Source organism: Ascaphus truei, chromosome 3 (genome assembly GCF_040206685.1).
Source record: "Ascaphus truei isolate aAscTru1 chromosome 3, aAscTru1.hap1, whole genome shotgun sequence".
Classification (NCBI taxonomy): Eukaryota; Metazoa; Chordata; class Amphibia; order Anura; family Ascaphidae; genus Ascaphus; species Ascaphus truei.
Window position 1 is genome coordinate 122401924 of NC_134485.1, and position 12473 is coordinate 122414396.

Here is a 12473-nt window from a genome sequence, read left to right on the forward strand (position 1 = left end):
GGGACAGCTGGGGGGTTTCATAGCGGTAACCAATCCGGGGAGCCATAGCCCAGGGTCCTGTTGTGAATTAGTGGCACGAGACAGCTGGGGGGTTCATAGCGGTAACCAGTCCGGGGAGCCATAACCCAGGGTCCGTGTTGCGAGTGGCGAGGCGAGGGGGGGTTTCATAGCGGTAACCAATCCGGGGAGCCATTGCCCAGGCCGGCGTTGCGCGTAGTACGAGGCAACTGGGGGGGGTTCATAGCGGTAACCAGTCCGGGGATCCATGGCCCAGGGCCCGTATTATGAGTAGGGTGGGTACAAGACCTACCTATATAGGATAGGCAACCCCGAATGCCCTAGGAGATTGACCCTTAAGCCACTTAAGGATGCTGTGCTATAGGGACGGCCTGTAGTGCAGGGTGTGTCACGTTGCTATTGCGTTAGAGAGGGACTCAGCGGATGCTGCGGTTCCAGTGACGGAGTTCGGACCCACGTTGGGGGTCCACAGAGAATATCGCCAGGATAGGATCAGACGGATTCATCACGCGTCTGACCCTTTGTGAAGCGTTGCTGATCCGAGCACTGGAGTGCTCGGCAGGTATCTACAGTTCTAAGTGCACCACCGGGCCCTTAGCTTAATAGTGACTGCGCAGTCACCCATTGATTCTCTGCAAGAGTGCGGGACATTGGGTGGGGTTCTTTGGACACTGGGTGGGATCACCTAGTGTTGGGGAATCGTCCTGCGAGACGTCACGGTTAGTGTCTCCTCCTGAGAGGGACACAGGTTATGTTATGAATGTGATGTGTCGTATTACATGTTAGTAAAGTCCTTAGTTATTATACCCCATTGTGTATGTGATCATTGAGTTTGTCCTGCGAGGATCCACTCCCTCTCTGGTGGGAGCCATCGCAGGTGGAGGCGCTGCACCTATTGAGTAAGTGGTTACCCCTAGTATAATTGCCCCAGGTTCCCCGTGGCGGAAGCTCAGCCCTCCTGCGAGCCAACAGGTAATGCACCACACCGGTAACACTGCATGTTCTACTCACCCACACTATATATGAGATTGGGTGGGGTGGAATACCCGTTACACTTATATACTGTAACTAGGATATTTTGAAGATAAAATCATCTTCACTAATAACAAACCTTATTGTCCGTTCATTAAGTTGATGTGTTTAATTGATGAACTGCAGTTAGAGCAGAGCAGGGACATTACAACTTTCAATTTTAACAATATATGAATGCTTATTTTGAAGGTCCTAATTTTATGTTATACTATCATTCAATTAGAATTGCATTTCTGGACTTCCTTATGTAAAAAATAATGTTATATACAGTATGTCAGGGCTCATTCACTGCCCCACTTTTGGCCCTGATGTGGCCATTGGTCTCAGCTGCTTTGTTTTCATATTTCTAATATGCTAAATAACATTCGTACAGATTAGTATTTATAAATTAAGAAGGTTGGTTATAAAGTGGTTGAATATGTTCAAGTTTTTTTATTGACCAAATATTTATAACCCATCAATTTCCACTAGTACATTATAAACAAATAAATAAAAGAATATTGCAACAAACATTTAAAAAAAAGAAGAAAACAATTACCAAATCTACTTTTTTGAATTTCATCATCACTTATTTTAACAGAATTTTTTTTTAAATAAATATCGAATAAAAAATCATTTTTAAATATAAATAGAAAATAAACGACAGGAATTAACAGTCACTGTATTATGCCCGACAAGTTACTGCTGAGCCATATTTGGGGTTTTAGAGTGTCAGCTCTTGAACCTGGTTGTTGTACATGAAATGCATATGATTGTATGACAATAAAGAATGTATGTGTGTTTTAGCTTTCCAGGAGTGCTAACCAGTGGAGATTCAGAGTTTGAGGTTTCAAGGGGTAAAAGTGTTGTCAGATTGTGTCTAGTTAGCTGGGGTCCAGAGTTGCTGGCCACCCCAAAAATGTATCCGGGAATCAGGTCAGATTCCTGGGGACATATAGACACATCACCCCGGTCAAAATCCTCCCTTGAAAACAGTTACGCGACTCACCGCCAGGTTTCCCTGCTTCAGCACAAACAGAAAGTTAAATGGGCATAGGGATATGTGTATCCCGGGAACAGTCAAGGGTCCCTAAGCTAGTGAGGGTCCCCCAGTATATGCCCAGATCCCCAGAACCAGTATAGAGGTCCTGGGGGATACTCCAGACATATACTGTATGAGGTTGCGAGGGTTTTTATGAAACCTAAGTCCATTTTCAGTAAAGGAATGAGATACAGTTCTGAGAATGAACCTAAGCTTTTTTTAGTTCTAAATAAGTTTGGTTTTTCCTAAGGGAATGAGCTACAGCCCTGGGAATGAACCTAAGCATCTTTCATTCTACTTTGGGACTTAGAAGAAATATGGGAAACATATTTTGTTTTATATATGTTTAATAGCCCATAGGGCTATGAGGGTTTTAAAGTCTAAGGGGCCTATGCAGTAAGCGTTCATAAGCCACTTATCAAGCACTTATCACCCAAAATGCCTACTGCTATTCAGTAAGTGGTGATAAATGGGTGATAAAAGACTGAATCGCTCAAAAAAAAATTGCTCATAAAAAAAAATCACAGAGGCAGCGGTGATAAGCCACTTATCACAGCTTTTCGGCATGTTCATAAACTCGCGCAATTCTAGTAGCAGGGATTAGGGTATGAACGCCTATCACCGCTCTAGAATGGTGATTTTATCACAAAATCCTCACGCCAGAAAAAGTTGGTGTAAAGGTGTTGGAAACAAGCAGAGAAGCGGCGAGATGTGACTTTTAAAAAAAAAATTTTTTTCCTGCATAGGAGTGATACCGGGAATCTCTGGAGCTGATATCCATTAATATTAGCACCAGAGACCCCTAGCATGAATCCTATGCAATAAAAATGCAGTTACAGTAAACTTCATTACCATAGCGTCAGGAACCCTCTACTTCCCAAGATACAGGCCCTGTTATGGGGTGCCGGTATCTCCTATACATTTAAATGTCTGCGTCACGTGACCATGGGAATAAAATGCATAGGAGATACCGGCACCCCATAACGGGGCCTGTATCTCTGGAAGTAGGAGAGTCCCTGAGGCTGAAATGAATGCGGTTCAGCTCAGGAGAACCCCTGCTCATCTAAACTATAAACAAGATTAAAATTTATACACATACTGCTGCGGCACAGTTTATTCGAGCATTTGCCCGTTCTGTGCCGCAGCAGTAGCCTGGCGCGCGCCCGAGAGTGACGGGCGCGCGCCGAAGCAGCGGAAGAGCGCCCTCCGATCGGGGCGCTCTCCCTACCGCTGCCGGGTCCGCCGGGTCCCCCGGAACCCCCTGCCGCTGTCCCGCGATCGCGGGACACCAGGGCTCCCTCGGGGAGCCCCTGGACGCGCGTGCAGGGGGCGCACGCTCCCGAAGACGCGTGACCGCGCGTCTATGACGCGCGGCACGCCGAGGGGCGGCCACTAGCAAGCCGGGAAATCTCCCGGCTTGCGGATCTGGCCGCAGTGTAATAAACTGTGTCGCCAGTGTACATTTCGACGATATTTGCACAGGGAAAGACTGCTCTCTCAGAGCAGCTTTCTCTGCAGCAGATACAACTCGCCGGGTTAGGCCTTTTCAGAGGGTCGTTCATCAGATCACCGGCTAATCGCCCGTTTTGTGAATTTTGCTATGACAGGTAATGAAGGCTTTCTGAATACCGTGATAGCAACGCTCATAAAAAAGGTGATTTAAATGGCCCGGTGATTTTTTTTATGAACCTTTAGTGCATAGGCCCCTACGTCCGGTTTGCAGTGGGTGACGGATATGGCTAGTGGGAATAAAAGTAAAGAGTCCCATTCTACTCCTCATAACCAAAAAACTTAGGGGTTCGTGCACTAAGCGGCGAAAGGTAACTTTTCGCCCATTTCTCGCAAAAAATGCCTACTACAAGAAGCTGCGAACCTGAGAGCTGTCGAAAAGCAAAAAAAGCTCCTTTTTTGTTGCGAAAATTTTTTTTGGCAGAAGCGCGGCGAAAAGCCACTTTTTGCCGCTAATCGCCAGGTTTTCAAACACGCTCAATTCTAGTAGCCCCGTGCCGCTACTCGACCCTCTAGAATTGAGATTTTCCCGCAAATCCGTCCCACCACAAAAAGTTGGCAAGCTGGTGGGGAGAAGTATCGGGAAGGGCGGTGGGACGGTACTTAGAAAAATCAGGCCTTTTTCCTGCATGGGATTGATGCCGGGGGTCCCGGAGCTGATATCCATTAATATCAGCACCGGAGACCCCCCGGCATGCATCAGATGCATGAAAAATGCATTTACAGCCCACTTCATTACCTTAGCGCCTAACCGCTAAGGCATTGAAGGGGTTAACCACCCGTGCCAGGCTTATTGTGGCTAGCGGGGGTGGGTGAACGGGGTATTTGGCCCTTGGTGGGTGTTTTGGCCTTGTGAGAGGACTGCGGGTGGACTTAACCCCTTCATTACCTTAGCGGTTAATATCTCTACGGTAATGAAGGGGTTAACCCCTCCCGCTACCCATCCGCAAGGCCTAAATACCCATCCTTGGGGCTAATACCCCCTTCACCCACCCCGCTACCCACAATAAAAACAATACACACTACAGCCCCACTACCCACCTCCTAGGCCCTCAATAAACATTACTATATATAATACACTACCCACCCCCTGTGCCCCGAACAACCCCTATACCCCCCTAACAGCAGCGTCGTGGATGGGTGCAGGAGCAGGTGACCTGGGGGTTCCCAGGAGAGCAGCGTCGTGGATGGGTGCTGAAACAGGTGATGTTAACAAAAACACTAAGGCGCTCTCTCTATCCGAAGGTAAAAATCACATATAAAAACGGTAAGAATACTACCATAACACCACGGACTTCTATGTGCACCCAAATACCGGTGCACTACTGCGATGTCTGAAGTCTGCTGCTCTAACCCCAGGGGGGTCTTTCCAGGATCCCCAGATCAGAAAGAATACAGAAAAAGAAGGGTGAGCGCAATAATAAATCCACAGGGGAAATTGATAGAGAATTATCAGAGAAGCCTCTATGGTGAGATAAGCACAAATACCAATTTGGCACCCTCAGTAGTTAATACCTAATTAAAGCAGCTCAACCGCGTGAAAATACAGTCAAGTTAACCATGGATGCTGCTCCTGGGCTTGATGACATGTTCATGAATCCTCCAATGGCAATGCATTACTGTGTGTGTTTTATCTGTGCTGCATCTACTAATTAAATGCATTTTCACGCGGTTGGGCTGCTTTAATTAGTGGGTGTGGTTTTTAGCACTTGAGTGGTGGGTATATAAGTCACTAGATGTTTCTTACCTGTTGCACACCCCTGATGAAGGTCCCGTTCAGCGGACCGAAACGTTGGATAAGTGCCAGTTTTTCTAATACAGTTTTTTGCTGATTCTACTTCCTGAGTGCTGTTGTCTCCTTGCCTTTGCTGGTAATGTATGCTTAATTATTTTTTATGACACAAGCACCAGGTCATTGTATCATTACAGGAGTGCCAGATATCCATGATTTATATATATATATATAACATAAAGCAAGGAACAGCAGGCACCCCGTCAGGATAGTCAATAAAGTGGGTGCAAATCCTATATAGTATGATAGGCAATACGATACCGTGGTGAGATGAAATCACAGGCAGCACTCCAATGGGCTGTCAAAAATAATATATTGTAGTTAACAAGACACCATACCGACGTTTTGGTCCGCAAGCGGGACCTTTCTCAATGTGATGTGACTACCGAATGGAAGAGAACACATATAAATACCCTAAAAACCCTTCACATACAGGTGCTAAACATCACAGTAATTCTATGATACAAAGCATACACAATACTGACCCCTCTCATAACCTGTGTTGAACCCGGCGTTGCCTGAAAGGCAGGGAGCCGCCCGTGCGATGGAACGCAGCTAATGAGCATGCGCAGAATAATAGTACAAAGCAGGACCCAATGGCGCGTGTCACTAGATGAAGCGAAGTGGAACATATTAGAAGCTAAAAATAGTTTAATACGCCTTACGCACTATGCACTACTTGTATTAAATAAATAAATTGTGGGGCTGATAGAGAGCCAGTCTGCGCCAGGATAAAACTAATGACAGGATAAACGGAGCCTAAATGCACATATGCCTGTCATCAAACGCACCTAGATTACACAAATCAAGGGCATGTATAAGTAACAATGCGGGGAGAAATGAGGTGAACAATCACCACAATGACGTGTGCTGCAGAGTTTAGGTATTCCAACTTCACTTCCGGTTAGGCTCGCTATTTAAATGTGCTGCATACCGAGAGTCACTACTCTTTGACAAAGCCCCATAGGGGCGAAACGCGTTAGAGGTACTACGGGGGACCTTCCCTTTTTATTCATGTTTGCAAATGGCTAAATAAATAACTTTTTAACCCAGCGCAGTCAAGCCTTTACTATCAGCCGAGCAGTGCCCGCTGTCCCTTTTCTCCTCCCAGTGAGAAGTATTCCCCTCTAAGTAACAATGCGCAAAGGTTGATGAAGGCTAATGGGAGGCACACTAGAGCATATTAGTGGAGACAAGATATGGCACACTGAAATGTCACCAATTGTGATTGTACAAAACAGTGAAAAATAAATAAAATATGTACACACAAATGACAAAATGGCATGGCAATAGCAACATATACGTGAAAGCAAGTGCTGAACATATAGCTAGTTCAATGGCTGATTGTGTGGACCAAAGCAATCCATCAAAAATATCCTGGCCCTAACATAACCAACTATAGATATCTATATCTATAAAAATTAAAACGTTGTTTGTTTGCTGAAAACGTTGTATGTTTGCTGTGCTTATGGGCAATCTGATTGGTCCGTTGGTCAGTCACTCACCCTCTGGCCAATCAGATTGGTCCGTGGCCCGGCCCCGCCCCCGCATGTCTCTCATTGGCCTGCGTGGTTCTATGATCTCACATACCCAACTGCCACAGCAACGCCTCCATCTGCCGCTTCCCCTGTTTGTGATACCACTGCACTGGATCCCCTTTCCCCCCAGACACTACAGGATCCAATCCCACCTCTGCTACCGTCGGGTCTGGACCAGACCACCCTGCTGTGAGTAGCGATCCCAGGGAAGGGAAGTGTGATCCCGCTGCTGACCTGACCATACACACACAGGCATATAGACATTCAAACTGTACACACACAGGCATGCACACATTCAAACTGTACATACACAGGCATGCACACATTCAAACTGTACACACACAGGCATGCACACGTTCATGGTAAAAAAGAATTAAAGTGCGCAACTAAATAACCACAAGGGATAGTATCAAGTGATAAGATGCAAATTAATATTGCACAAACCCTAAAATTAAACTACTGCTGCGGCAGAGTTTATTCGAGCATTTGCCCGTTCTCTGCCGCAGCAGTAGCCTGGCGCGCGCCCGAGAGTGACAGGCGCGCGCCGAAGCAGCGGAAGAGCGCCCTCCGATCGGGGCGCTCTCCCTACCGCTGCCGGGTCCGCCGGGTCCCCCGGAACCCCCTGCCGCTGTCCCGCGATCGCGGGACACCAGGGCTCCCTCGGGGAGCCCCTGGACGCGCGTGCAGGGGGCGCACGCTCCCGAAGACGCGTGACCGCTCGTCTATGACGCGCGGCACGCCGAGGGGCGGCCACTAGCAAGCCGGGAGATTTCCCGGCTTGCGGTACCGACCACACTCGAATAAAGTGTGTCGGTACTGTAAATAGTTAAAACAACATAATACCACAGTGTGATAAATATTTAAAGTCATACAAAACCGTGACAAGTGGCTAGTAATAGCGTCTGCAGCCATAAATGTGGGGGTGGCTCAGCACCCCCTAAAGACTGGAGAAATGGAAACAAAAGAAACAGCGCAAAACGCAAAATAGTGACGTAAATCAAGATGTTATTACATAAAATGTAGGGATAAATATTCTGCGTACATCAAAAAATTAAAACATGAGCATTGAGTGTGCAAAGCATACAAGTTACCAATCGGCAATTGGAGTTCAGGATCCAGGAATAGGTCCCTCTGGTAGACGTCTCAGATGGTGTCTGTGTGATTCCTCCTCTACATGAGTAACCAGTCGTAGTAGACCCGTCTCAGTAGAAACCCTCCCTCGATCGGGTGGTCTCAGGGGCATCCAAAGTTCATTATCAGAGATGAGCACGGCAGCAGTCCTATAAATAGACAGTGAAGGAGACACCCCAACACTCTGAGTGTGCTCTAAAACCAGCACAGCAACCGCCGGGAGCGGTCACTCTTACAGCAGTGTCCTCAGTTTGTGATGTTGTCGCTCCTTCGCAGTGTGTCGCGCTATGACGTCACAGGGGCGGTCTGCACGGCCCGATACACAGGAATGCAAATAGTTCTAATAGAGCCAGTGTAAGCAGAGAATATACAACACCCTACTAGGCATAAGTAAATAGTTAATCCTACGCGTTTCATAGTATGACACTACTTCATCTCGCCACTGGCTACTCGGCATGTTGCTTTCGCAGTGATTCACCAGGGGTTCGGCCCTTCCTGAATACTGCGAGGGCAAATCGCTAAAATCATGCCAATATTCAACCCCTGCCGAGAGTGCTTTTTCGGTGCTTACTGCATGAGGCCCTATATTTCTATTGAATTTATATACTATATCCATTTTTCGGTAACAATGTCTACACCAGTAAATGTACCATCATCAGAGGGCAGTCACACGTTCTCTTATAGTGACATAGAGGCATCACGTATCTCGACGCTTGTGAGGAGACAAAGGGATTTTTTGGGGGTTCAAGAGGAAGAATTATTTGCTGGTAATCTAGAACAAGATCAATGGCAGAATATTAACCTTGATTTACATGGGATTACTCTGGCAGAGTATCACAGAATGAAAAGGATACCAAGGGGTTTACGGGTCAATCTTTGACCCACAATATTTAGTGAAAACAAAGAATATTGTGATACCTTTGAAAAAATCCTGAACAAGTGTTCATTTGACTTAATCATACTTACCATCGAGCAAGTCCAAAAGGAGATCGCTGTGGTGAAGGAGAAAATTCTTGAAAAAGGCCCAGTCCAAACTTATCCCTGATGAGGTCAAAGATCTGAAGGAAACTCTGGACAAATCAATGGCGGAGTATAGGAAAGTGGTTGAACTACGAAAGAGTAGAAAGTTCCAATGTGACGCCCATGACTTTGAGACCAATCAAGTCTATCGTTGGGTTTACCAACGATCTTCTAACCAACGGGGAAAACGTTTCTCTCGTAAAACAGTCCAAGGGAGACAGGAACAGACATACTCGTCAGAATCGGAACTATCCAGTGATGCCTCTTTTTTAGAGAAGGATCCGTCTCAAGGAGGAGAAAAGGAGGTACGCGAAGGGCAGGGAAGCGGGTCCAGAGGAACAGGAGGAGGACGCAGATCACGCCAACCTCATCAACAGATGATAACATGCTCATTTCAACAGGGATTTCATCAATAATAAACATCTTGTCATACTGTCACGCTTGTGCTCTCCTCACAAGCGCAGGGAGAAGGGGAGGACCCGTTAGCGAGGTGGGGAGGCCGCAGGGGATACGAAGGGAGTAAGTTGCCGCGCAGCTGGGGAGCAGCGCACGTAGTCACGTGACCGCGCGACGCGTTCGGAGGTGCGGAGCCAAGCTCAGAGACACGAGTTATCCAGCTGCACGTGCGCGCATGCTCTGACAGCAGAGCAGGTGTTAGGGCGGGCGGACTACCGGAGTTACACTCGAGTACACACGTCCTGGAATGACGGTGACGGCGACCATTTGCCCAGCCCCAGACTCTGAGGAGCCTGGCCTGGCTGGGAACCTCGGACGCTCATACACAGCTACCAAGTACTTAGCTCTGTGACGAAACACGTAGGGCATGGCCAAATTGTGTGGTTACATTCACAGAGCTAAGGACTTGGTAGCTGTGTACAGTATGAGCGTCCGAGATTCCCATCGATCCAGTTATACCATTGCGAGCACGAACATTTGAACTGCTGGTATCCGGAGGGTATTACTTCCGGGTGCAGAGGTACCGGGTTCCGCTTCCGCAGAGTGTGGAGAGGCGACGTTGGAGAACGCTGGGTTCCTGAGGTGCAGTGAAAGGACCGCGCAGTTGGTGATTGAGATTATTCTCATACACGCTTGATTTCTTGCTATTTTTGTGAGTGGGCATTTGTCTGAATTTTATGTCCCATAAACATTGTTTTTAACGATAATACACTAGGTGTGCGCCTGTGTTTTTTTCTCTTTCTAGATATCTACAGGGACTGGTGATCCCATTATTGGGCTGCAGACACATTGGTGAATTATGCTTTGGGACTAAATTGGACACTCATCGATTGGTCATATTATTTTTCATTTTTTACATATTTTATATATTTTTTATATGCATTGTTTTAATATTGTGCACATGCAATTTATGTTTTAATGACTAGCGATTAGATTAGATATATCACACATATTTATCCTAGGATTGCTTTTGTTACACCTGTTGGGTATTTACGTAACCAGTTAATTTCTAGACGTTAATATCTCACATTATAATTTATGTGGGTTATATAAGGCGCTACTTTTATATATATATATACACATACAGTACATACATAACAAAAAATGTTCAGGGCTATCTATGTGGGCAAGGTAGGACAAATAACTTATCTTTGTAGATCAGGGTGTTTGCAGTGCAGCCAGGATCACCATCCAGCAACAAAATAGATAGATTCAAAAAAGAAAAATCCGCAGCACTCACCAGAATGAATCAATAATATATCAGGTTTAATTCATCTGCAAGCATCAGGGGGTAAATACAAGAAAAATGGAGCAACGTTTTGTACCTCCATAGGGGCTTGAGAAAGGACAGGGAGGTACGAAAAGTTGCTCCTTTTTTCTTGTGTTTACCCCCTGATGCTTGCAGCTGAATTAAACCTGATATATTATTAACTAATTCTGGTGAGTGCTGCGGATATTTCTTTTTTGAATCTATATATACAGTGTAAATATAAACAATAAAAATCCCCATGTGTGAGGCTGCCCAAATGTCAGGATGATGCAGCTACAAATAGCCGTTTCACTATATATTCTTCCTTACCATTTCTAAATATTCCTCTGCAGTAAAAATGACACTATAGGTGATTATTAAAATCTTACCTTATTTGTTTTAAGTAAAGTATTGCAGACTTCTTCTTCAGTCTTCTGAAACATTTCCATGCTTGTGAGTTCAGGAGTACTGGTGTGTATTGAACCCTTCAAACATAGAAGAGCAATAAATAAATTGCACCACAGTTTTTTTGCCTATTAAAAAAAATAAAAATAAAAATAAAAATATATATATATTTATAATTAACCAAAGTAATTTAACATTAATGTTATATTGAAACTTTAACTATGTTTGTTTGTTTTTTAAACTACTGTTAACATTATATATATATATATATATATATATATATATATATATATATATATATATATATATATATATATATATATATATATATATATATATATATATATAATGTTAACAGTAGTTTAAAAAACAAACAAACATAGTTAAAGTTTCAATATAACATTAATGTTAAATTACTTTGGTTAATTATAAATCAAGGTTAAAAAGGAAAATTTTCCTACGATTAATAACGCCAGGTTACTGTTTGGTATACCTTCAATGTTTTCAGTGCAGTTGAAACCAAAGGTTCTTTAAGGAGTGGCCTGCATTTCAGCTGAATTATCAGAAGTTAAACAATAACAAGCCTGAACAAAAAGGGTGAAATGATGATTCATGTAGCATGTGATCTGGTTTTTCCAGTTCAGTAACATTCTACAGTACTATTGTAAAAAAAAACTAGAGTGCCTTAAAAAAAGCATTTGTTCAGAATGATAATACTTTTGATAATGTACAGTAGTGCACAACATACTATGTATATCATGATCAGCCAGGTAGTCTTAATAGGTTTTCTTTATCTATTATTGGAAAAATAATTTTACATTTGTTGGCCCCTATTCACTCTACTGTGAGACTGTATATGTACCCTGAGTGTGACGGTAGGGGGTAGCCGGCCTTCATTAATAAAGGTGAAGCCTGGCTGGCTGCCCCTAAAACCATATGTCAAGGGCTGAAGTGTCAGCTCTTGGGACTAGTTATGCGCCCTGATGTGTTTCCCTGTATTTCTGTTCCCATTTTACTGTCCCCTGCAGGAATATAAGCTAGGGATGCCAGGTGTAGGTAGGATCCCTGTTAGGAAATAGCTGCAGAACAGGGACTTTGGAAGTAGGGTTAAAAACTGTATAAAATATTGCTGACCAGAGATGGGGTAGTACTGTTATGTTACCTGCAAATAGTGTAGGATTTGCGGGTACCCATCTGTAGATGAAGACGGGGTGGGTCATGGAAGTACAATGTAATGTATGTTAAATACCTGACCTGTTATGGGGCTATACCAGTTCCCCTTGTCCCAGAGACGTGAAACTT

At 44.6% G+C, this 12473-nt stretch overlaps 1 protein-coding gene across 7 annotated transcripts in view; it reads right to left on the reverse strand.

Annotated features, from left to right (window-relative positions):
• C3H3orf52 (chromosome 3 C3orf52 homolog) overlaps positions 1–11756 on the reverse strand; it is a 95192-nt gene extending 83436 nt beyond the window's left edge. For 2 of the 7 annotated variants that reach the window (XM_075589464.1, XM_075589465.1), the window contains exons 1-2: positions 11665–11754; positions 11156–11251 (exon numbers count right to left, since the gene is read on the reverse strand). In XM_075589464.1, the coding sequence (XP_075445579.1) occupies positions 11156–11215 (60 nt within the window). In that variant the 5' untranslated portion in view covers positions 11216–11251; positions 11665–11754. Of the gene's footprint in view, positions 1–8001; positions 8191–11155; positions 11258–11632 lie in introns of those variants that run through there. The other 5 variants (XM_075589469.1, XM_075589467.1, XM_075589468.1 and 2 more) reach the window with 5 other exon arrangements.
• Between the last annotated feature and the right edge of the window lie 717 nt (positions 11757–12473).